The 25,973-nt window shown below is 50.1% G+C and overlaps 1 protein-coding gene across 5 annotated transcripts in view; it reads left to right on the top strand.

The window, feature by feature from the left end:
* Arhgap23 (Rho GTPase activating protein 23) overlaps positions 1-25,973 on the top strand; it is a 105,619-nt gene that overhangs the window by 61,529 nt on the left and 18,117 nt on the right. For 3 of the 5 annotated variants that reach the window (XM_052755632.1, XM_052755631.1, XM_052755627.1), the window contains exons 12-20: positions 4,113-4,430; positions 5,486-5,547; positions 5,741-5,871; positions 6,719-6,840; positions 7,201-7,356; positions 10,700-10,778; positions 15,620-15,693; positions 15,919-16,008; positions 16,666-16,791. In XM_052755632.1, the coding sequence (XP_052611592.1) occupies positions 4,113-4,430; positions 5,486-5,547; positions 5,741-5,871; positions 6,719-6,840; positions 7,201-7,356; positions 10,700-10,778; positions 15,620-15,693; positions 15,919-16,008; positions 16,666-16,791 (1,158 nt within the window). The remainder of the gene's footprint in view (positions 1-4,112; positions 4,431-5,485; positions 5,548-5,740; positions 5,872-6,718; positions 6,841-7,200; positions 7,357-10,699; positions 10,779-15,619; positions 15,694-15,918; positions 16,009-16,665; positions 16,792-25,973) is intronic. The other 2 variants (XM_052755628.1, XM_052755629.1) reach the window with 2 other exon arrangements.

Raw genomic sequence — 25,973 nt, 5'->3', positions numbered from 1 at the left:
AAGCAGGAGCCTTGATTTCTGATAACTGGGTGTCAAGGGCAACTCCCAGGTTCCGGGCAACTGGGTGGATTGACTGAGCTGGGAAGGTGACATGAGGGTGGAGAACAGGTTTCAGGGCAGAGACTCATGCGCTACAGTGAGCAAGGAGCATGGGGCCTACTCATGTGACATGCAAAGTGGGGAGGGGGTGTTGCTGAGCAGGCTATGAGCCATTCAAGACTGGGCTGGTGCCTACTGCAGGCTAGCACTGTACGGTTGGGAGTTGCCATGAGCAGTCGACTGTTTAAGGTCACGGGTGTGCATGGTGTCCCTGCAGGAGCTGTGCAGGGTGAGGGGGCTCAGGACACAGCCCTGAGGCCCTGTTGTGCCAGGCAGGTCTCCTTCTTGTTCTCTGTTGCCTGTTGAGCCAGGACTGATGATTTGCTGTGGGGGTGCTGTCTGGATAGGTGGATGGTTGGTGCTGTCCTGTGGGGTGCTGTCTGGATAGGTGGATGGTCAGTGCCGTCCTGTGGGGTGCTGTCTGGATAGGTGGATGGTTAGTGCTGTCCTGTGGGGTGCTGTCTGGATAGGTGGATGGTTAGTGCTGTCCTGTGGGGTGCTGTCTGGGTAGGTGATGGTTAGTGCCGTCCTGTGGGGTGCTGTCTGGATAGGTGGATGGTTAGTGCTGTCCTGTGGGGTGCTGTCTGGATAGGTGGATGGTTAGTGCTGTCCTGTGGGGTGCTGTCTGGATAGGTGATGGTCAGTGCCGTCCTCGTGGGGTGCTGTCTGGATAGGTGGATGGTTAGTGCTGTCCTGTGGGGTGCTGTCTGGGTAGCTGATGGTTAGTGCTGTCCTGTGGGGTGCTGTCTGGATAGGTGGATGGTTAGTGCCGTCCTGTGGGGTGCTGTCTGGATAGGTGATGTCAGTGCCGTCCTGTGGGGTGCTATCTGGATAGGTGATGTCAGTGCCGTCCTGTGGGGTGCTGTCTGGATAGGTAATGGTTAGTGCTGTCCTGGGGGTGCTGTCTGGATAGGTGGATGGTTAGTGCCATCCTGTGGGGTGCTGTCTGGATAGGTGGATGGTTAGTGCCGTCCTGTGGGGTGCTGTCTGGATAGGTGGATGGTTAGTGCCGTCCTGTGGGGTGCTGTCTGGATAGGTGGATGGTTAGTGCCGTCCTGTGGGGTGCTGTTTGGATAAGTGGATGGTTAGTGCCGTCCTGTGGGGTGCTGTCTGGATAGGTGATGTCAGTCCTGTCCTGTGGGGTTTTGTTTGGATAAGTGAATGGTTAGTGCCATCCTTGGCTGCTCCCTGCTAAGCACATCTCCCTTCCACCATGTCTCCAGACAAATGTCTCCAAGTGGCAGTTCATCCTGGGTAAGAAAGAACTGCAGGTTGGGGCTGGGGACATGGCTCAGTGGTTAAGAGCACATGTTCTTCTTGCAGAGGATCCAGGCTCACTTCCCAGAACCCACATGAGAGCTCACAACCATCTGTAACTCCAGGTCCAGGGAGCTGACTTCTGCAGGTCCAAATGCATAGATGGTGCACATACATGTAGACAAAACACTCGCACACATAAAATAAAAATGGGGTAAAATAAAATGAACTACAGGTATAGAGCATGGACAAAAACTATGAAGGAGCCCAAGAGAGAGAGAGAGAGAGAAATTGAGGAAAAGGCCAGAACATGGACCTCATATGTCAAAGAGGTATTGAAAGGAAAGAGAGGTTAGGCATGATGGAACACGCTTTTAATCCCAGCACCGGGGAGGCAGAGGCAGGTGGATCTCTGTGAGTTTGAGGCCAGCCTGGTCTATGTAGTGAGGTCTGTGATCGCTAGGGCTACACAGAGAAACCCTGTCTCAAAATAAAAAATAAAAAAAAAAGAAAGAAAAGAAAGTAAGAAAAAGAAGAACAGGAGGAGGAGAGGAGGAGGAAGAGGAGGAGGAGGAGGAAGAGGAGGAGGAGGCGGCTGCCTGAGTCAAATGCTGCCATGGAGTAGTGAGGCAAGCCTCAGAAATAGCCACTGGCTTTGGGGACATGATGATCCCAGGTGACCCTGAGAATGACTTCCAGGCAGGACACCTCTGTGGAGTCTTGAGGAAGAGTCAAGACACTGGGGGGAGGGCAGCCTCCCAAGACTGCTGGCAGCTCCTGACCATCACATTTTTATTGAGGGGTGACATGTGAGGCAGGGTATACACAGGGGGTGTAAGGACTCAGGGTATACACAGGGGATGTAAGGGCTCAGGGTATACACAGGGGATGTAAGGACTCAGGGTATACACAGGGGATGTAAGGACTCGGGGTATACACAGGGGATGTAAGGACTCAGGGTATACACAGGGATGTAAGGACTCGGGGTATATATACACAGGGGATGTAAGGACTCGGGGTATATATACACAGGGGATGTAAGGACTCGGGGTATATATACACAGGGGATGTAAGGACTCGGGGTATACACAGGGGATGTAAGGACTCGGGGTATACACAGGGGATGTAAGGACTCGGGGTATATATACACAGGGGATGTAAGGGCTCGGGGTATACACAGGGGATGTAAGGACTTGGGGTATATATACACAGGGGATGTAAGGACTTGGGGTATATATACACAGGGGATGTAAGGACTCGGGGTATACACAGGGGATGTAAGGACTTGGGGTATATATACACAGGGGATGTAAGGACTCGGGGTATACACAGGGGATGTAAGGACTTGGGGTATATATACACAGGGGATGTAAGGGCTCAGGGTATACACAGGGGATGTAAGGACTCGGGGTATATATACACAGGGGATGTAAGGGCTCAGGGTATACACAGGGGATGTAAGGGCTCGGGGTATATATACACAGGGGATGTAAGGGCTCAGGGTATATATACACAGGGGATGTAAGGGCTCAGGGTATACACAGGGGATGTAAGGGCTCGGGGTATATATACACAGGGGATGTAAGGGCTCAGGGTATACACAGGGGATGTAAGGGCTCGGGGTATATATACACAGGGGATGTAAGGGCTCAGGGTATATATACACAGGGGATGTAAGGGCTCAGGGTATACACAGGGGATGTAAGGGCTCGGGGTATATATACACAGGGGATGTAAGGGCTCAGGGTATACACAGGGGATGTAAGGACTCGGGGTATACACAGGGGATGTAAGGACTCAGGGTATACACAGGGGATGTAAGGACTCGGGGTATATATACACAGGGGATGTAAGGGCTCAGGGTATACACAGGGGATGTAAGGACTCGGGGTATATATACACAGGGGATGTAAGACTCAGGGTATACACAGGGGATGTAAGGGCTCAGGGTATACACAGGGGATGTAAGGGCTCAGGGTATACACAGGGGATGTAAGGGCTCAGGGTATACACAGGGGATGTAAGGACTCGGGGTATACACAGGGGGTGTAAGGACTCGGGGTATATATACACAGGGGATGTAAGGGCTCAGGGTATACACAGGGGATATAAGGGCTCAGGGTATATATACACAGGGGATGTAAGGGCTCAGGGTATATATACACAGGGGATGTAAGGGCTCAGGGTATACACAGGGGATGTAAGGGCTCAGGGTATATATACACAGGGGATGTAAGGGCTCAGGGTATATATACACAGGGATGTAAGGGCTCAGGGTATACACAGGGGATGTAAGGGCTCAGGGTATATATACACAGGGGATGTAAGGGCTCAGGGTATATATACACAGGGGATGTAAGGGCTCAGGGTATACACAGGGGATGTAAGGGCTCAGGGTATATATACACAGGGGATGTAAGGGCTCAGGGTATATATACACAGGGATGTAAGGGCTCAGTGCTGTCTGGAGCCCCTGTTCCTTCTCCCGGCCTCTTCCAGGTCCCTGCCTGGCAATGCTGGCATTTGGAGTGGTAAGAGGTTGGCATCGGGGGTCTAAGTGGTAGGTAGAGAGGTCTGGGCAAGTGGGCAGAGAGCCCAGCACTGGGCTGTTGGCCGGAGGCTGCCCAGGTGTATGTGGGGAGGCGGGGTCTGTCTCCTCTGTGGTCCACGGCTGCTGCTTCTCAGCCTCGGGCAGACCCGTGGCAGGCCTGGCTCTCATCGCTTCCCTGTCTCTCCCACCCCGTGTCTCCCTGCAGAAAGCGGGCGGCGGCCTGCGCCAGTGGAAGCGTGTCTATGCTGTGCTGCGGGCACGCTCGCTCTCGCTGAGCAAGGAGCGGAGGGAGCCCGGGCCGGCGGCTGCGGGGGCTGCGGCGGCCGGCGCAGGTGAGGACGAGGCGGCGCCCGTCTGCATCGGCTCCTGCCTGGTGGACATCTCCTACAGCGAGACCAAGAGGAGGCACGTGTTCCGGCTGACCACCGCTGACTTCTGTGAATATCTCTTTCAGGCTGAGGATCGGGATGACATGCTGGGCTGGATCAGAGCGATCCGGGAGAACAGCAGGGCCGAGGGCGAGGTGAGGCCCTGGGCTCGTGCCCAGCGGGCCACCAGGGCAAGGCAGGGGCAGGGCAAGGCAGGCCTCCTCTCAGTTGCTGTGACCTGGGGTGGCCACTCTGAGCCTCACTCCCTTTCCTAGAAATTAGAGCTGTTGAGAGTCCACCTTGGGACCGCCTACCTGGGTTTGGGTGTGAGGACAGACACATGGTGACTGCAGCACAGCTGGCATCCTCAGGGTCCAGTGACGAGCAGACACAATAACAACTGCAGTAAGGACAGTAATTCCTGTTATTGTCCGGATTGCCTTGGGCAAGCTCTGGCCCAGAGAGGTCAGCTCCAGGCCAGCCATAGCCTCTGGCAGGACAGAGTGGACAGTCTCCCATGGAACGGGTTGCAGAATGAGCTGTCCTGCCTAGATGTACTAATACTAAGTTGGGGGACAGTCACGCTGACCTTAACAGAGGCTTAGCCTTTGGCAGCAGGTAGGCAGGGGTTAGGCCAAGTGATTTGGTGGGGATTTGGAGACAGCTAAAAAAAAAAAAAACAAAAAACCAAAAACCTGGCATCTCTCTTGGGAATTACCAATGTCTTCCCTTGATCTGATCTGCCCAGAGGTCATTTGCCACACTTGTGCAGAGGAGGTTTGTGTCCACCAATGGTGGTGTGCCTAGGCTCCACCCAGGACAAGCACTTTCACTGATGGGCTCCTCCCCTCCTGAGGAGCGGTCCCCTGTTCTGGAGGCCTGGCCAGGCTTTCTCCTTAGTTACTTACTGTAGTAGTGACCTCTCTTGGTCTGCCTGAGAGGAATGCTACACAGTCCCGCACCCAACCCAGAGGGCTGCTGTGTCTAGCTCCACTATGATTATTGCTGAGGTGACTGAGGCTCGGAGATGTCAAATGGCTTACCCAAAGTTACACAACTGCCCAGGGAGTCTAGCCCTGGCCTCTGGCCATCCAGGGTCAGTGCTGTCCACCTGGTGGATAGAGGCCAGGCTGAGGCAGGGGCCAGGGAGGAGCCTTGGTGGAGGTGGTCTGCGGGCGCTGACGCGGCGTCTCTCTTCTCCTCCGCTCAGGACCCCGGCTTTGCCAACCAAGCTCTGATCAGCAAGAAGCTTAATGATTATCGGAAAGTGAGGTGAGGCCTGTTCTCTAGGAGAGCCTGTGGTGGGGAAGGAGTCCTGCAAGCTAGGGCATTCCCAGGCAGAGATCTCCCATCCTCAGACAGCCCTGGGGAATCGTCTCTAGCTGGAGGGGATGGGGGCCAGTGAGAATGGCATGCCTGGTCACCCCAGATGAAGACACCTCCTCCTCCCTTTTCCCCTCTGCAGCCATAGCTCTGTGCCCAAAGCCGATTCCTCCCCTAAAGGCTCTCGGGGCCTGGGAGGCCTCAAGTCTGAATTCCTCAAGCAGACTGCAGTCCGCGGACTCAGGACTCAGGACCAGCCCGCAGGAAGCAAGGGTAGGAGGACTGGGCACACTGTGTGCTTGTGCTGGGCAGTGTGTGTCCAGGGTTATTGCGCATGTCTGCCCTAAGTGTGAGCCTACGAGGGTCTGGATCCTCAAGGCTTCAGGGCTGGAAGTTCCTGGATCCCAGTTGGATGGTCCTCTGGTCTCTGCTTGTGTCCTTTGGGAATGAGAGGGTCACTTGCAGGCAGCGCCCATCTTTATGCTCTGGGCTATTAGGAAGCACTTCCCAGGCCGGAGAGATGGCGCGGTGGCTAAAAGCACTTTCTGCTCCTCCAGAGGACCAGACTTGGGTTCCCAGAGCTCACAACTACCTGTAGCTCCAGCTTCAGGAGACCCAACAACTCTGACATCTCTGGGCACCTACACTCGTGCACACCCACACAACCCATGCATACACACATAATTTCTTTTAAATGTCAGCCATGGTGATATGTTTTTGTGATTTTTTTTTTTCCTGTTTTTTTGAGACAAGGTTTCTCTGTATAGCAGTCTTAGCTAAACTCACTTTGTGGATCAAACTGGCCTCAATCTCATAAAGAATTTTTTTTTTAAACTTTTTTTTTTAAAGAAAGCGTTTCTTTTGGTCATGACAAAATGTACAACACACTGCCACTTCACAGGTTGGTCCTTGAGGCCACCAACAACCATTATGGAGCCATGGTCTCCTTCCTGGGGGCTAAGCACCTCGTCTTTTAAACCCTCTCTCAGTGGATGTCATTTTTAACACCATAGTTTTTTGGTGAAGCCTGTGCCCTGCCTGGTGTGTGGTTGTGGCATTGAACGCGGGGGACCCTCTGGGCTCCTCCAGCTGATCTAGTTCTCTTAACTGTTCATCCCAGAAGACAGTGCTGCAGCTCCCAAAACCCCCTGGGGTATCAACATCATCAAGAAGAACAAGAAGGCTGCCCCAAGGGCGTTTGGGATCCGGTTGGAAGAGTGCCAGCCTGCTACTGAGAACCAGGTAGGTGCCCGCGTTGCTTGAAGCAGGCAGTAGATGGAAGGCCCAGTCAGGAACCAGAGCTGTAGGAATGTGGCACTAGCCTATTCCTCATACACACAGCCTCGTGGCCAACTCAAAGAGGGGATCCCCGAGTCCTGCAGAGGGCCCTACTGAACCGAGGCCCACCCTCGCTAGTCCCTTCTAGGTCAGTGGTGAAATGCTCATGTTAGTTCTGACCCTTAGAAGGGAGGCAGTCGGAGCTTCATCCAAGTCCTCGGGTGTCCTGCGGCAGCTCTGGGCTCTGTGCTCTCCTCACATTAGCCTTCTGCAACTTCCAGCCGTATCGTATCCCTAACCCCTCTCCTCTGTCTGCGCCCCCAGCGGGTCCCCCTGATCGTGGCTGCCTGTTGTCGTATTGTGGAGGCGCGGGGACTAGAATCCACTGGCATCTACCGGGTCCCTGGCAACAACGCAGTGGTGTCTAGCCTGCAGGAGCAGCTCAACCGTGGGCCCAGTGACATCAACCTGCAGGATGAGGTGGGTGTGGCACGGCTGCCTGTAGAGTCCCGTGGACTGTTGTGTGGCACTCAACTGTGCGTCCCGTGGACTGTTGTGTGGCACTCACTGTGCGCTACTCTAGATATCCTCATCATCGTTGGGCTGGAGTGTCCAGGGGGCGGGAGAAAGCCTGCCCAGTCAGCCAGCCCCAGTGGGCTGGTGGGTGCTGAGACAGAGGCAGGCGGTTTGGTTTGGTTTGGTTTGGTTTGGTTTTTTCAGAGAGGGTCTTCTGTGTAGCCCAGGCTGATCTTTCTGCCTCTGTCTTCCAAGTGCTAAGATTGTAGAAATGTGCCACCGGCAGGACAGCTGTCCTCCTGGCTGGATGACAGTTTTACGTGAGCACTTGGGGCGGCTGAGTTCACTCAGTTACAGTCAAATATGGGCAGAGCGAGGGCTGAACACTTGCTGGGAACTAAACTTCCAAGAAAGTCGGCTAGTGAGCGTTTTTTTTTAGGCCTCCTGCTGAGTTCTCCCCCCCAACCCCCCCCCCTCCTGCCCCCACTCCTCTTTACCGTCCTTTAGCACCAGGCTGGACAAGAAATGGGGTGCTGGCTGGAGTCCATGGGCCACTGAGGCCCGCAGAGCCCTGGCCTGCAGGAAGGGGATATACCATGCTCCCAGGGTGGCCAGCCACCAAGGCCATAGCCTGGAAAGGGAAGCTGGGGCTAAGAGCGGCCTGTAGAGGTGGCGACACCTCACCGAAGAGCTTGTAGCATGGCTGGCAGTTCTCAGATGATTCCTAGAGTCTGAGGGTCCCAGAGGGGCTTTGACACAGGCCAAGACCCCTTCCTTTGCTAGGACAAAGGCCATCCTGCTTTGCTCTGAATGTTACCTTGGATTTTTTTTCACATCTGGTTATTATTTGTTGAGGGGCCCACATTATTTGTTGAGGGGCCCACATTATTTGTTGAGGGCCCACATTATTTGTTGAGGGCCCACATTATTTGTTGAGGGCCCACATTATTTGTTGAGGGGCCCACTATACACGCCATGGCACATGTGTAGAGGTCGGAGGACATCTTGCGGGATTGGTTCTCTCCTTGCACCACGTGGGTCCTGGGGACTGGTCACACTTGGCAGCCAGTGTCTCTGCCTCTTGAGCCTCTCTCGCTAGCCTGCCTCGGATGTCTCTGTAGGACTCCGTTTGCCCGAAGGGACTCTACTGAAAAGGCTTTGGGTGGAAGCCGTGAATCTGGCTAGGGAAGCACGGTAGACCCTGGGGCAGAGCATTGGTGTCCCTGAGATGGGAAGAGAAAACAAATAGATGTGGCATAAGGGACAAAGAGAAGAGTGACCTGTCATCAAGGGCTTGTGTATAAGAGGAGGGACTGCTGAGGGCTGGAGCAGGGGTAGCCTCCAGAGTTCCTGAGGTGTAGGAGAGCAGGCGGGTAGCCCTAGTAGGGAATGACAGCATTGTTCAAAACTCATGGAAAGGCTTGAGGGTTGGACAAAAGGTGGCCACACCTTCTGTGTTTGGGGCTGGGGACAATAAGGCCCAGGGCATGTGATGGGTTCCTGGAGCCTCTGACCTTGAGCCAGTGGACAGTAGGGAGCTTTTGGTAGTTCATCCACTGGGAAGGCACAGTCAAGAGTACCAGAGTGGTGCTGAGGCTTCGTGACAGCTGAGTGGAGAGCGGGAAGAGCAGAGGGTGGGGGAAGAAGAGGCCCCTGAGGTGTGGGGTCACTGAAGGTCAGGCTGCTACAGTGGACCCTGGGTAAGTAGAGGCAGAGAGGGAGGAACGAGGGGCAGAGGCCATAAGGGAGAGCTGCCGGTTGCAGGAGGAAGAGGGTGGCTTGAAGAGAGGCTGAGGGGGGGTGAGTCAGATGGTGGCCCCATTGAATCTGGGGTGATGGCACATCACCTGTATGGGTTGACAGTATCCTCAGCCCCTGACTGAGTGGGGTCATGTGACAGCCTGGAACCAAGGGACTGCTGTCTGGGAAAGGCAAACTGGCACCAGCTTGGAAAGGCAGAAGGACAGACTCTCAGGAAGCTGGTCACAGGAGACCAGAGGCTGAGCAGAAAGGTCTTAGGTTTGGCGGCCGGGAGATGAGAGGCGCTCCCTCCTCAGGACCGGGAAGGGGTAAGGAATGGAGAGAGGCATGTAGGAGCTACTCCACTGGGTCAGCATGAAGTGAAATACATCAGCTCGCCTTAGCCAGGGAGAAGAGGGGCCAGACTTGGAGGGACGGCTGGCCTGACCCAGGGTCAAGCAGGCATGCCCAGTGTGCTGACTGCAGTTTGGTACATCCATCCGTCACTCTGGTTCCTTTGGGGTGTGCAGGAAGTCAGTGCTCTGTGTGGAGTCCGTGGAGAGAGGGTGATGTTGGGGACTACCTGGCACTAAGCTGAGGCTTTTTGTGATAAGTGTGCATAGGATTGTATCTTCTATTGACCGTGTTCCCATGCTTTCTAGGCAGTTCTGAGTGGTTCCCAGGAGGGTAGCTAAGCCTAGTTCCTAGCTACAGCATGTAGGGTGTTGGTGCCCCCTGGTGGACAGAATGACCTGGTGGTTTCTTCTTTATTAGAGCGGTTTCTCTACCCTACCTAGCTCAGTGGCCATTTGCGGCAAATTGTGTGTGTGTGTGTGTGTGTGTGTGTGTGTGTGTGTGTGTGTGTGTGTGTGTGTGTTCTTTTGTATTGTGCTGGAGGTCATTTAGCACTATCCCTGGCCTCTATCCATCCATGTGTGTGGTGCTCCCAGATACTGCCAAACACTCCTGGGGGCCATGAGAGCATTTGGATCCCTGCCCCTCACAGAGCCCAGCCTCACAGGAGGTAGTGACAAGCAAGCAAAAGAAACGCCTGGAAGAAAGTCAGAATGCAGTGCAGATGACCGGGTAGTGGCATCCGTGGCTGCTTGGGCTTTGGGAGCGAGACAGGGTGAGGGGACAGCCCTGTGAAGGGCAGAGGTTCAGTTCCAGCAGGGGCAACATGTGCAAAGGACCTAGGATCAGAAGGGGGCAGCATGTGAGGCCTGTGCTGTGGACACTTAGACTGTGGGTCCAAAGGGTGGTCTGAGGGTCACTCCTGGCTGGATGGAGAGCGTCGGGAGGCAGGGCTGACCCTGGCACATAGGATACACCGGGCATGCTTCTGTGGGGTAGCTCCCCTCACTTCTGTCCCCCAAGTTGGGTCCTTTTGCTTTTTGTGGTATGCAGTATTGAACCCACTGGACTAGCTGGAGTCAAGTTTGTGTTCTGGACAGACATGGAGGTCTGGGCACTTGGGTGGCCTGGCTGTTCCTAGACCTGGTATGGATGTGGGATCTGGGCACCTGGGATGAACATGCCTTGTCCTGACCTCTCTGCTCCTCCTCAGCGCTGGCAGGACCTCAATGTGATCAGCAGCCTGCTCAAGGCTTTCTTCCGAAAGCTGCCGGAACCCCTCTTCACTGACGGTGAGTAGTGGGCAGAACTGGAGGGTGAGGAGAGGGACATACCATCCCTGCCATTCCTCACCACTCCCTGCCATACATACATTCTCTCCCTCTCACTCTTGGTTGTTGGTTTTAATTTTGAGTTTTATTTTATTTATTTATTATTATTATTATTTTTTAAAGATTTATTTATTTATTATGTATACAGTGTTCTGCCTGCATGCCAGATCTCACTACAGATGGTTGTGAGCCACCATATGGTTGCTGGGAATTGAACTCAGGACCTTTGGAAGAGCAGCCAGTGCTCTTAACCTCTGAGCCATCTCTCCAGCCCGAGTTGTATTTTATATGTATTTCTTTTTATTCTATTTTTAAAAACACCAAAGGAATCTGTGCATGTCAAACATGGAGTCTGTGCAGCTGTGTGTCAGTCCTGTCGCTCTGTCCTCCTGCTGCGCTATCCTCCCTCCTTGAGGTCGTGGCCATCCTCTGAGCATTCACTGTAGCCTAGCATTTCCCTGAAACAGCTCTCCAAATAGGAACTGTTACTAAACTCCTTCATGGACCAAGACATAGGGGCTCAGAGAGGTAAAGTGACTTTCTAAGGTCACCCAGCCTGTGGGTGGCACAGCCAAGATTCCACTTCAGGCTTTTGGCCACAAACCCATCGATAGCCCATGTACTCAGCTGTGTGTTATTAACAGCTTGAATGGGTAAAGCAGTGCACGCCTTTAATTCCAGCACTCAGGAGGCTGGGGCAGGAAGATGATACTTTTGAGGCTAGCCTTGGCTACACCAAGAGCTATAAAACAGAAGCCTATCTCAAAAACAAAATCACAGACTAGACATCGTGGCACACACCTTTAGTCCCAACACTTGGAAGGCAAAGGCAGGCAGATCTCTGTGAGTTGGAGTCCAGCCTGGTCTACATAATTCCAGGACAGCCAGGGCTAGGTAGAGAGACCCTGTTTCAAAACTCAAAACAAAACAAAAATCATAAACAGGCAGACAAGCCAATTCTGCCGTGCCGTTGTGTTTCTTTCCCGACCTTTATGCTGTGAGACACCCAGACCACCATGGGGTGGAGTGGGTGAGTGCTCACAACTAGCTCTGCAGGAGAGGCTCCTGGTTTGTTGCATTTTCCAATTTCTGTGGTGTAAATAGTCTCACTGTGACTTATTTCAAGCCACTGGCATGGTGTCCCCAACACAGAATAGGAAAGAGACACGTGCTTGTACCTGCGGAGCCAGTGTGAACAGGCTGCTGCAACTTCACGGTTGAGTTGTTCTTAGCAGCAGCTGCTTCTCAGGGCTGGAGAGAGACGACTCAGCGGTTAAGAGCACTGGTTGCTCTTGCAGGGGACCCTGGTTTGATTCTCAACACCTGCATAGTGGCTCACAACCATCTGCCGCTCACTTCAGGGGATCCGGTTCCCTCCTCCGACCTCCCTGGGCACCAGGTGCACACGTGATATAAACATACATACAGGCAAAACACATGAAATCAAAATCAGATTCTAGCCGGTGCCTTTTCTGATTGCTCCTCTACTGGTGGGTGTGTAGATCACCTTCCACCTTCCGGCGCCCTTCCTTGAGTCTGTCCTTACAAGACTGGCCCTCTTCTGTAGGTGGGTGTTCAGATGCGGAGTGGTAGGTCAGTGTCTCCCTGTGAGAGCTGCTGTGGATTGCACACTGAGGTGTGGATTGCACACTGAGGTGTGGATTGCACACTGAGGTGTGGATTGCACACTGAGGTGTGGATTGCACACTGAGGAGGCTGTGTTCACACTCCCATTATTAACACAAGCAAGTGTGTCTCTGACATACGTTTCATAGAGTTTCATTCTTTTTTGTTGTTTTATTTTTACTTTTTATATTTTATTTCTTTTGTGGGATGTGGGGCAGGTGTGCGTGTGCCCCATGTGGAGGTCAGAGGACCCCTTGCAGGAGCTGGTTCTCCCCTTCCAACCTGTCAGTCTCGGGGATTGAACTCTGGTCGTCAGGCAGCAGCCCTTTGCCCACCAAGCCATCTCATCAGCCTTACTTTATTTCACTTCTCTTTTCTTTTGGTTTACTTATTTACTTTATGTGTATGGCTGTTTGCTTGCATGTATGTCTCTGCCTGGTGCCTGAGGAGGTTAAAAGAGGGTTCCAGATCCCCTGGAACTGGAGTTACAATGTGGGTGCTGGGGATTGAACTTGGGTCCTCTGGAAGAGCAACAAGAGCTTTGAACCACTGAGCCCTGTCTTTGGCCAACTCTTATTGTTTGGTTTGAGACAACAGAAGGTTACTCAGATTGGCTTTTAATGTCTGTCTCTTACCTCTCCTCCTGAGTATGTGGAATTGCAGGCAGGTACCACCACACCTTGTTTATTTTTTTCCTTTTCTGCAGTCTGGGCATCAAATGCAGGGCCTTGCACATGTGGGCATGCACTGGGATGGCAGCCTCAGCTTTGTTCCAAGTGTTTGAAGTTTTTGCTGATCAGTAGGAGGGATGGTATCTTGTTATGATTTCATTGTGTTGCCCCATTTCTAGGGAGAGGCAGCCTTTTTTCCTTAGTTTATTGGCTCTTTCCATTCCTTCTGTAATTGAGTCTTCCAGCTCTGTACCTATATTTCTGTTGGGTCATCTTTTTCCTCTTGATTTGTGGGAACAAATGCATTAACCCTTGTTGATCTCTACAATTATTTGTTGTAGCATCCTCTGCTCCCCCTGCCTTTTTTACTTTTTTCGTAGACAAGGTCTTGCTATGTACCCCAGGATAACTTCATACTTGAAGCAGTTCTCCTGCCTCAGCCTTCCGGATGCTGGGATTGCAGGTTATACCATCATAGCCAGCTGCCATTTCCCTTTGGACTTTTCAGTTTAGAAATGGAAAACTGTTTAAAATCTTAAAATTCTTTCTATTTTTATTATTTATTTCTTATTTTTCTTCTTCTTCCTATTATTATTATTTGTTTTTTTTTGTTTGTTTGTTTTGTTTTTTTGAGACAGGGTTTTTTGTGTAGCCCAGGCTGTCCTAGAACTCACTCTGTGGACCAGGCTGGCCTTGAACTCACAGAGATCAGCCTACCTCTGCCTCCCCAGTGCTGGGATTAAAAGCGTGCGCCACCACTGCCGGCTCTATTTACTTATTGAGTATGGAGGAGAGGGAACCACAGCCTGCATGTGGAGGTCAGAGGTCGACTTTCTAGGGTCAATTCCCCTTCCACCAGGTGGGACCTGAGGATCAAACTCAGGTCATCAGGCTTTGCAGCAAGTTTATTTACCCACTGAGCCGTCTCACAGACCCCCAAAACAGTATCTTTAAATGCCTAAACACTTTAATGGGTTGAAAATCTCATGTTTAGGCCTTGTGGTTATAAAAATATTTTCTCCTGTGATTTTATTTTTTCTTTTGAGACAGGTTCTTACTCTAACTTAGGCTGGCCTTAGACTTAGGGAAATCCTCCTGCCTCAGCCTCCTGAGTGCTGAGATTATAGGCATGAACCAGCATGCCCAGCTTGCCTTTGATCTTTTAATAATTACATTACATTTGTTTATTTATTTATTTAGTATGGGGAAGGAATACACAAGCTTGCCAAGTCATTCATGTCGAGGTCAAAGGGCAGCTTGCAGGATTCAGTTCTCTCCTTTCATAACGTGGGACCCGGGGGTTGAACTCGGGTCGTTAGACTTGGCAGCGAGCACTTTTACCCAGAGCCACCTCGTAGGCCCTCACCTTTGGTATTTTGATTTGTATATTAGGCTCTGTGTCATGGAACTAAACTAGCTGGTGTTGTATGATGTAGAAGGACACTCTCTCACTGGTCCCTGGCATGTGGGCGTGCCTGCATCCTTCCCCACTGCGCATGTCCTGTAGTAGTGGAATCCCAGTCCTTCCTGCCGCCCCCCGTGCACACCTTCAAAGGCCAGTGACTGACATCCAGTGTCTTCCTGCATCACTCTACCCCCGATTTCAGAGACAAGGTCTTTCACTGAATCTGGGGCTCCCAGTTAGTGAGTTCCGGGGGTCCTCCTGTCCCCCCTCTTCCAGTACTGGGGTGACAAGGCATGATGCCACTCGAGCTTTTTTTTTTTTTGAGATTTATTTATTTATTTGTTCATTTTATGAATATGGGTGCTTTGTCTGTGGTCTGCATGCATGCCTACATACCAGAAAAGGGCATCAGATCCCATTATAGACAGTTGTGAGCTGCCATGTGGGTGCTGGGAATTGAACTCAGGACCTCTGGAAGAGCAGCCAGTGCTCTAAACCTCCAAGCCATCTCTCCAGGCCCATCACAGTAAGCTTTCCATGTGTGCTGTGGATCCAGCATCCTGGTCCTCATGCTGGTCCAGCAAGCATGTCCCCCACTGAGCCGTGTCCCTGGCCCTAAACCATATTCTTGAGGTCCAGCAAGCATGTCCCCCACTGAGCCGTGTCCCTGGCCCTAAACCATATTCCTGACAGTCCTTGCACGTGGCTCATCTGGACGAACTGTGTTTTACATTTTGGGGTGTTGGGGATGGTATTGAGGGCCTGGCCATGCTAAACTCTTATTTGCTGGAAGTTCCATCCCAGCTAACCTGATGGAGGCTGCACCCCCATGGAGCATGGGAAAAGGGGCTTCGGTATTAAAATTCCTGGGACATCTTTGGGAACCTCAGAATCTGGGAACTGTTGAGGTCGGTGAGGTGTCTGAAGACCCTCCTCCTTATTTCTGACCTACTGAGTCTTGAGATCCTTGGCCTGAAGACAGGGGTGGGGACCCTTTGCAAAGATCAGCAAAAAGCCCTGGTCTTGCCTGTAGCAATGCCTTCCCCTCCAGAGTGGGGAAGGGGCTGCCTCCACCTCTGAGCATCTCTCCTGTCTTCTAGACAAATACAATGACTTTATCGAGGCCAATCGGATAGAAGACTCCAGGGAGAGGATGAAGACTCTGCGGAAGCTGGTGAGGACAGGAGCATGTCAGGCAGGAGGGGCAGCCTGGTGCCATCCCCCCAGAGGCCTTTCTCCACTGATAGCCTCAGTTTCCCCATCTGAACCAAGGAAGGGGGGTGGCAGGTGGATTCCAGCTCCCTGCGGTGGGGCAATGGGAGTCTCTTTGGAGCATGGTGGAGGTTGGATTGGAGAGATTGCCACAGCCTGGTCCCTTTTCCCTCCTCCTGTCCCCTAGATCCGGGATCTCCCAGGACACTACTATGAAACGCTTAAATTCCTCGTGGGCCATCTCAAGACCATTGCTGACCACTCAGAGAAAAACAAGGTGTGTAATTCCCTGGTGGAGTCTGGGAAGCACTGGCTGCATGGAATTCGTGCCTCCTCAGCATGATCTGAGGCCCCGTAATCCCCACCTCCAAGACTTATTCTACACCTACCACACTGGGCCAGTGCACCAGCCTGAAGCTGGGCCAGCGCCATTCCCTCATAGAGCCAGCTCCTGAGTTGCTGAGGGCCATGTAGAGGCCAAGAGCCACAGTCCTCCATGCCAAGTGGCATCTGTCCTCTGGTCCAGTGCCAATCCCTTCCCTTTACGTGTTCCTAATCCAGTTCTTTCTGTCTTTTGGTTCTGCAGTAGAGGAAAGGAGAGGAATGAAGGGATTCCTCCCTGTTCTAAACTACACTAGAATCTCCAACATGTCTCCCACACCAGAATCCCCATACTGTCACAAACCACGAGGGCTACCCTGGATGGGTGTGTGAGGTGGGCACTGATCATGACTGCCAGGTCTGGAAATGAGAGAGGCTAAACATCTGGCTTGTACTTCACCTGGCAAACCTCTCCATGCCCATGTGGGGATGTTCAGCCCCTAATCTCGGAACAGAGCAGGGTTGGGGATGGGAGTCTCAGTGACCTGGAGTAAAGGGTACCAGTGATCGGGCTCAAAGCAATGATCCTGGGATTTTTCCCTCCCCAACCCAGATGGAGCCCCGGAACCTGGCTCTGGTCTTCGGGCCAACGTTGGTAAGGACATCTGAGGACAACATGACAGACATGGTGACCCACATGCCGGACCGCTACAAGATCGTGGAGACACTGATCCAGCACGTAAGTGCCCATTGTGTGCTTGTAGCCTGGTGCCCAGGGCCAGGCTCTGCTCCTGCCCAGCCTGGGTGCCCAGGGCCAGGCTCTGCTCCTGCCCAGCCTGGGTGCCCCAGGATGCTTGCAGCAGCACCTGCAGTCCAAGAGGATACTGCTGGGGGATGCATGACAGGATGCCATCAAGGCAAAACAGCAATGCATCCAAGTCCTTAGCAGAGGAACAGGGGTGGAAGTGGAGTCAGGGATAGCAGGGACAGGCTGCAGAGAGGCCTCAGGTTGTTCCAGGACAGGTGGCCGGCAGAACTGCGCACACAGGTGTCAGGAGGCTAGGCTCCAACACCCGCAGGGTCAAGGGGCACAGATGGTGTAGGAAATGGAGCAGAGACCAAGGCCACATCCTCCATGGTGCTCTGGTGCAAGTCACTGCTTCACCTCCCTTCTGACTCCTGGAGGGTCCAGGGAGCCCCTATATTCTGCTGTATCAGTCGTTCTCAACCTTCTTAATGCTGTGACTCTTTAATACAGCTCCTCGTGTTGTGGTGACCTCTAACCATAAAATTATGCTGTTGTTACTTCATAACTGTTATTTTGCTACGGTTATGAATTATAAAGTAAATATATGTGCTTTCTGATGGTCTTAGGTGACCCCATGAAAGGGTTGAGGAGCACTATGGTGGGTCCTTGCTTTTGTCTAGGAAGGATGAAGACACCATAGTGGCCAGCAGAGGGCGATAGAGGCCTCTGCCTTCTGAAGCCCACCCAAAAGGCAGTTTGCCGCCTTCTAGGGGCTCAGGGATTTCTTACCAATCTGTGACAGCCACCAAGTGTGGACCCAGAGTCCTCTTCTGCAGAGGGAGTAAGGTTAGCCATGGGTCACAGGAAGGAAGCTCTGTTAACCCCACTTTATAGATGAGGAAATCAGGGCTCAGAGAGGTGGTGACTTGCAGGTCACACACCAAAAGATGACATCTCCAGGATTTCAAACAGGTCTATCTACCCAAGTCTGTGCTCCCTCCCTACCACCTCCCCCCTCCCGGCCAGAGCTGAGGAATGAGGCTTCAGGTCAGGGAATGAGGCAGCTGCGGACTTCGATCATGCTGACTCTGTGGCCTGCCTATCCATCCTACACCCCGTGGTCAGGGCCATGGCTGCAGGAGGGAGCACTGTGGCCTCTTCTCCACCCAGTACCATCGGTACCATGAATCTCCTTTGTCCTGGGAGGGTTTTGTTCTCGAGTACCAGGATCTCCAGAGACTCGCACAAGAGGAGCCACGGTTAGGAAGGAGGGCTTCTGACTGTGCAGTTTCCGGAGAAGTTGCCAGAAGCCTGAGGTCTGTGGTCAACACAGGAATTGGAACAGCAGCCTTAAGAGAGACAGCAGGCCCTTAGCAAGCCTGTTTTTCCAGAGGCAGCATCGGTGCCTGGGGTGGGGCTTGGGTCACAGGTGTGCATGTCTGCCTCAGCGCCTAGCCTAGGGTGTGCGTAGCGAATGCTCTGTGTTTGCTAAGCGAATGAGTCAGCAATGAGTGGACCTCTGAGGCTAGGCCGGCTGCCTTTCCACCCAGGGATTCATTCTGACAAAAAGCTGAGCTGACGACCTTCCCTTCTCAGCCTCCCAGGCCTGGGGACATCTTTGATGCCGAGCAGGCTCCACCCTTGCAGCCCCCTTAGGCCACCCACCTGAGAATCCAGGGGCTCTCTACTGGAGCGGCAGAGACCAGGCAGGGCTAGGCTGTAGAGGCTGGTCAGCCCTGGCCAGACAGTGACCGCTGGAATTAGTGGGTAACATTGACTCTGCCTGGAGTTTCAGCCAAAATGGCTTCCAACAGGGGTTCCTGTCACAAAGGGAAGCCTAGTGCAGCCAGCAGGAAGGGGTCTCCAGGCATCCAGACCAGACTTCCTGAGGTAAAGGGTGGGAAGTGAAGGGTGAACAAGACTTCTACAGAGCAAAGAGGAGCGCAGACCCAGGTGCTTGGTGGAGGTCACCCCACAGCCCTGTTGTGTTCCCCGAGTCGCTGGCATCCAGAGCCTGCAGTGGGGGGATTTAGTCTTTTATTCAGCACATGTGGGACCCGAACACTTCTCAGCCTTGGCATTTTTGTCTTCTTCCTGTGTTAGGGATGGTGCCCAGGGCCTTGGCCGTGCTATGCCAAAGTTCTCGCACTAAGCCGCGTCACAGTCTGACTGTGCCCTCCTGTGTGTTGGGAATGGGGGTATTTGACACCACTGCCGGCCCCCAGCCCTCGATGCCAGGCTGTCTCATCAACTGTGACAATAGGAAAGAGGCCTGTGTCAGGCAGGAAGAGCAAATTCAAGGCCATCCTGGACTTCATAGAATTTTTTTTTAAAGATTTATTTATTTATTAATTTTATACACATGTTCTGTCTGCATGTGTCCCTGCAGGCCAGAAGAGGGCACCAGATCTCATTACAGATGGTTGTGAGCCACCATGTGGTTGATGGGAATTAAACTCAGAACCTGTCTTGAAAAACAAAACAAACATAAAAAAAAAATCTACACTTCTATCCATTTTCTGGTAGATGTCATGATCCTTATTTTCCTTATGACTAGATAAAATTCCGTTGTGTGTATATTACATGTTTGTTATCCATTCATCTGGTAGTGGATATCCAGGCTGGTTCCTTTCTTAGCTGTCATGAAAAAAATGCATCGGTAGACATGGCTATGCAAGTCGTTTTTAGTTTTAAGTTTTCTGAGGAACCGCCACACTGTCTTCTGAAGTGGCTGCACTGGTTTATGTGCCCACCAGCAGTGAGGAAGCCTCTGTCCTCACATTCTCAGCAGTACTGGTTGCTCTTTGTCTCCTCCTCTCAACCTTCCTTCTTCTTCCTCCTCCTCCTTTCTTTTTTTGAGACTGGCCTTGAACTCCTGATCCTCCGGCCTCTACTTCCACATTGCCCACTTGGGTCCTCTTATCCTATCCTTGGTCTGTTTCATTACCAGGGCTCTGGACCGTAGTTTGAGCTCGGGAATTGTGATGTTTCCAGCACTGCTCTTTCTATTTGGGATTGCTTTGGGTATTTGGAGTCTTTTGTACTTATGATTTTTTGTTTGTTTGTTTGTTTGTTTGTTTTGAGACAGGGTTTCTCTGTGTAGCTTTGGAGCCTTTCCTGGAACTCACTCTGTAGTCCAGGCTGGCCTCGAACTCACAGAGATCCGCCTGCCTCTGCCTCCCGAGTGCTGGGATTAAAGGCGTGCGCCACCACTGCCCGGTTTGCATATGAATTTTATACTTTTTTTTTTCTGATTCTTTGAAGAATGTCATTGGAAATTGGATGGTGATTGTGTTGAATTTATACACGGCTTTTAGTAATCCAGCCATTTTTTCAGTATTAATTCTGCCAATTTATCAGCACAAGAGGACCTTTAATATCTCCTAGTATCTTCTGGTCTTTCTTCAGTGTCTTACCATTCCTTTTTTTTTTTTTTTTTTTTTTTTTTTTTTTGGTTTTTCGAGACAGGGTTTCTCTGTGTAGCTTTGCACCTTTTCCTGGAACTCACTCTGTAGTCCAGGCTGGCCTTGAACTCACAGAGATTCGCCTGGCTCTGCCTCCCGAGTGCTGGGATTAAAGGCGTGTGCCACCACTGCCCGGCGTCTTACCATTCTTATTGTAGAGATCTTTCACCTGCTTGGTTGGGTTTATTCCTAGAGTTTTAAAAATGATTAAATAATTTGTGTGTATGCGTGCACATGGGCATATGTGTGCCACAGTTGTGTGCTATAGCATATGTGTACAGAAGTCAGAGGACAACTTAAAGGAGTCTGCTGTCTCTTTCCACCATGGGGACTTGGGGGTTGAACCTGGATTGTTGGGCTTGGCAGTGAGCAGCTGTGCCCACCTGTGTGTTGGGGCGGGAGATGGATGGCATGTGTGCCGCTGCATACTTGTAGAGGTTAGAAGATAGCTTGCTGGAGTCAGTCCTCTCCTGCCACCAAGTGGGTCCCTGGGACTGTACTCAGGCTGCAGCCTTGGTGGCTTACCCTCTGAACAATCTCACTGGCCCTCCTGGGGTTGTTGATTTTTTGGTGTTTTGGTTTTCTTTTTGTTTTGTTTGCTGTTTGAATGGATTTTTTTTTTCAGAGTTTCTTCTTAGAGAGTTCATTACTGATATATAGAATGGCTATTGCTTTCTGTCTGTTGATTTTATTATTTGCTAGAAGTGTTCATCGGATCCAAGAGTCCTCTGGTGGAGTCTTTTGGGACTTTTAAATGTAGGATCATATCGTCTGTAAATAGGAACACTTTGGCGTCTTCCATTCATGTTTGTATCCCTTTATTTTTTTCTCTTATTGCTCTAGTGAAAACTTCAACCTCTATATTGAGGGAGGGTGATGAAATGACCACTTCATTGCATTCCTGAATCTACGGGAAAGGCTTTCCGTTTTCCTCATTCAGTGTAATGTTGACTCTGTCTGTCACACATGGACTTTCTGTGTTGATATATGTTCCTTCTGTTCCCAGTTTGTGCCATGCTTTGGTCATGAGGGATCTTGAACTTTGTCAGAGGCCTTCTCTACATCTATTGAGGTGATCACATCATTTTGTCCTTATTATAGAGTTACACATTGTATTACACTTATTGATTTGCACATGTTGACCCTTGTACACCTGGATGAAACCACCTTGGTCATGGTATGTAATCTTAATGTTTTCTTGAGTTTGGCTTGCAAGTATTTTGTTGAGAGTTTTTGTGTCTGCTCATCAGGGAGATTGGTGTGTAGTTGTGTTCTGTGTTGGATTCTTGCCTCATTTTGGTATCAGGATATTCTGGCTTTGTAGGGTGACATGAGTGGTGTTCTCCCCTTTCTATTTGGGGAACCAACCGTTTCAGGAGTGTTAGCTCTTTAAAAGGTTGGTAGAACAAGTGAGTTCCAGGACAGGCACAAAGCTACACAGAGAAACCCTGTCTCGAAAAAACAAAACAAAAAACAAACAAACAAACAAACAAAAAAGGTTGCTAGAATTTGGCAGAATTGTGATAGGCATTTTATTACTGCTTCAATCTGATTGTTTTCGTGGATCTGTTGATATCATCTTGTGGTTCCCAGTTTGTTGGTTTGAATGTAAGTTTTCAAAGGTACTCCCTAAGCTCTTCTAGATTTTTCCCTAGTTGTATAAATTTTACTTCCACTCCTGAAAAGGGTGTTATGTAGCCCAGGTTATGTGATTGGGGCTAGCTTGAACTCTTGATCCTCTGGGATTACATGTGTGTGCCTCCATACCAGGCTAATTTATCTTTTTCAAAGAACCAGCTTTTAATTTGATCGATCCCTTTGTTCTTTTAGTCTCTATTTCATTCATTTCTCTATGATCTGCATCGTTTGTTGGCATCTTTTGCTTGGTGTTTGGCTTATTCTCATTTGCATAAGACCTTGAGGCACATCCTTCTGATTTAGAAAAAAAATTACTATTATTGTGTGTGTGGGCGTGCGCACGTGCTGTGGTGTGTGTGTGTGTGTGTGTGTGTGTGTGTAGGTCAGAGTGAAGCTTTGCAGCATCAGTTCTTCCTTTCTCTTTTTGTGGGTCCCATCATTGAACTCAGGTTACTAGGCCTGCATGGCAAGCAGCTTAACCAACCAGCCATCTTGCTGGCACCCTCTTATCTTTAATGAAGTACTTATTATTGCTGTAAAGTTTCTTTCTTTCTTTCTCTCTTTCTCCTTTTTTTTTTGTTTTTTTGTTTTGTTTTTTTGTTTTTTTGTTTTTCGAGACAGGGTTTCTCTGTGTAGCTTCTCCTGGTTGTCCTGGAACTCACTCTGTAGCCCAGGCTGTCCTCGAACTCACAGAGATCTGCCTGTCTCTGCCTCCGGAGTGCTGGGATTAAAGGCGTGCGCCACCAGCGCCTGGTGTAAAACTGAGTTGAATTCCCTCCCTGGTTTCCTAGTGAGTCACTAGACAGTGTATTGTTCAGTCTTCAAGTATCTGTGTCGTTTCTTTTACTGTTGATTTCAATTTTTATTGCGTTTTGATCTGATAAGATATATGTAATTATTTTGAATCTTTTGTATTTGTTAAGACTTGCTTTGTGCCTAGAATGTAGTCCATTTTAGAGAAGGCTGCATAAGAAGAATGTGTCCTCCATATCTGTTGAAAGGAGTATTCTGTGGTTACCAGTTAAACTCATTTGATCTACAGTGTTGTTTAAATTTTTTTCTAGATTTTTTTTTTTTTTTGAGACAGGGTTTCTCTGTGTAGCCATGGCTGTCCTGGATCACACTCTGCAGACCAGCCTGGCCTTGAACTCATAGATCTGCCTGCCTCTGCCTCCCAAGTGATGGAATTAAAGGCACCATGCTTAGCTGGATTTAAAAAAAATCATAATGTGTACATGTGTGTTTATGTGTGTATGTGCATGCAGTACCCATGGAAGAAGGTGTAGGGTCTGCAGAAGTTACAGGTGCCTGTGAGCTGCTCAACATGGGTAAGGAAACCAAACCCAGGTCCTCTGGAGAGCAGTGAGTGCTTTTAACCACCAAAATATCTCTCCAGCCTCTTTTTGATTTATTTGTTTGGTTGGTTGGTTGGTTTTTCAAAACAAGGTTTCTCTGTGTAGCTCTGCTGTCTTGGAACTTGTTCTGTAGACCAGGCTGGCCTCAAACTGGAAGAAATTCACCTGCCTCTGCCTCCTAAGTGCTGGGATTAAAAGTGTGCACCACAGCCGCCCAGCTAGACCATCTTTTTTAATAAAAAAATTTTGTGTGTATGGATGTTATGCCATGAATGTCAGAAGAGAGTGTTGGATCCCTTGGAAATGTAGCCCAGGCTGCCCTCAAACTCACTCTATAGCCAGGGTGACATTGAACCTCCGTGTATACTACATGTCTGGTTTCTGTGGTGCTAGAAATCAAACCCAGGGACTCATGGATGCAAGGCAAGCATGCTACCAACTGAACTACATCCTCAACTCAAATAATTTTTATTATTAATTTTTTTCTGGTCCAAAGAGTGACTTTTTTTTTTTCCATGCTGAGTAATGAATTCAGAGCCTTGTGCATGTTGGGTAAGCACTCTGCCAACTGAGTCAGGCACCCAGCCTGTTTCTTTCACGACGTGCAGCCTTCTTTATTTCTTCTGACTGTTTGGAAGTTGACTTAGTATGGGATACACTAGAATTGCTACCCTAGTGTGTTTTTAGCTCCCATTTGCTTGATGGACTGATGTCTGTCCTTTGACTCTGTCTGTAGCAGTCTTGGCCGATGAAGTGTGTTTCTTGGAAACAGATAATTGGACCTTTTTTTTTTCTTTTTAATCCAGCCAGCTAGTCTCTGTTTCTTTATTGATGGGTTGAGCTCATTTACATGAAAGGCTATAACTGAGTGGTGTTTACTAATTCCTGTTATTTGGCGGCTTGGGTTATTGTCTTTTCTCCCCAGTACTATTAAGGATTTTTCGGGTTTATTGCTGGACCTTTGTGCATCTCTTCCTCATGAGAGTTACTCTTTCGTGTGTCCTCCTGATTGAGGCTCTCTGCCCCTCTGTGTAGAGGACTCCTGTGTCTTCTGCAGTGCTGGCATGTCTGTCAAGAACTGCTATAGTGTGCGCGCGCGCGCGCGCGCGCATCCTAAAATGTTCTTACTTCCTGTCAATGTAAGCGGTAGCTCTGCTGACCCCAGTTGGCGGCTCTTTACATGCTTCTCGGGCTGGACAGACACAGTTCTATGCTTTGCTGCCTTCTGGCTAGCTGGTGAGAGCGTCTGTGTATTTCTGATGTAGATGAGTCCACATTTTCCTTACCGCATACAGTATTGTTTCTTTTTATTTTTACATGTCGCCTGTAATCTGTCTTGAAGAGGTTCTTCCCGCTTGTTTGGGGTTCTCTTTGGGTGTCCATTTGTTCTCTAGGTCTGGCAAATCGTCTGCTGTATTCATAGAATAGAGTCTGTATGCTCTGAGTTTGAATCTCAGCTCCCTCTTTCCTGTGACTGCCTCGGTTTGGTCTCTTGTTCACGAGTCAGAGTTCCTAGCCATTGTGGTCATGCTCATGTTTTTCCTCTCTTGTTAGACTGTTGTATTTTGTCCATCTGTCCTCTGTCTTAGTCAGTAGCTGTGATATAAGACCATGACCAACCTGGGGAGGGAATGGCTTGTTTGCTGACGTTTCCACATCACAGTCCTTCATCAAAGGAAGTCAACGCAGGGACCTGGAGGCAGGAAATGAAGCAGAGACCCTGGAGGAGTGCTGCTTACTGGCTTGCTCCCCATGGCTTGCTCAGCCTGTTTTCTTATAGAACCCAGGAGAAGCACCATCCACAATGGGCTGGGCCTCCCCACATCAATCATTAATCAAGAAAATGCCCAACAGACTTGCCTATAGGCCAGTCTTATGTGGACGTTTTCTCAGTTGAGAGTGCCTCTAGTTTGTGTCTGTTGGCATAAAACAAGCCAGCGCGTCCTCCATCCCTGACGTTCCTTCTCTGCTCCATTGAGTCCATTGGCACGGCTTCCTACTGTGGCTTTTATTGGATTTTCATTTCCAACAGTTCTATTTTTTTCCCAAATCCGTTTTTGTTTTTTGTTTTTTTCTTTTTTAGTTTTCGAGACAGGGTTTCTCTGTGTAGTTTTGGTTCCTGTCCTGGATCTCACTCTGTAGACCAGGCTGGCCTCGAACTCACAAGAGATCTGCCTGGCTCTGCCTCCTGAGTGCTGGGATTAAAGGCGTGCACTACCACCGCCCGGCTTGGTTTTTTTTTGTTTGTTTGGTTGGTTGGTTTGTTTTTTTTTTGCTAACCTTTTCCTTTACTTTGCTGACTCTCCTCACCAGATCCTAAATTGAGTTTATCTGTCTGTTATTCGTCCTCTTTCAATAACTGATTGTTTTTCTAGTAAACTTATGTAGCATTTTACTATTACAGTATCTCGTTCATATATATGTGTGTATATACTATATATGTAATATGTATGTTTTGCCTGTATGTATGTATGTGCGCCACATGCCTGCAGAGGGTATGGAAGCTTCTGGAATTAGAACTAAAGAGGTGTTGGCCATGTGGGTGCTAGGAACTGAACCCAGACCCTCTGCAAGAGCAGCAAGCACCGAGCCATCACTCCAGCCCTGTTTCAGAAGATCTGCTTTTGGAAAAGTTTATTGGCAGTTTTTTCATGTTTCTTGGTTTCTTTCTGTATTGTGGTTTGGATGTCACTGCTGTGTTATTTGCAGATCCCTT

The sequence above is a fragment of the Peromyscus californicus genome, unplaced genomic scaffold, assembly GCF_007827085.1.
Source record: "Peromyscus californicus insignis strain IS unplaced genomic scaffold, ASM782708v3 Scaffold_3__1_contigs__length_106647218, whole genome shotgun sequence".
Taxonomy (NCBI): domain Eukaryota; kingdom Metazoa; phylum Chordata; class Mammalia; order Rodentia; family Cricetidae; genus Peromyscus; species Peromyscus californicus.
This window is presented reverse-complemented; position numbering and strand designations above follow the sequence as displayed.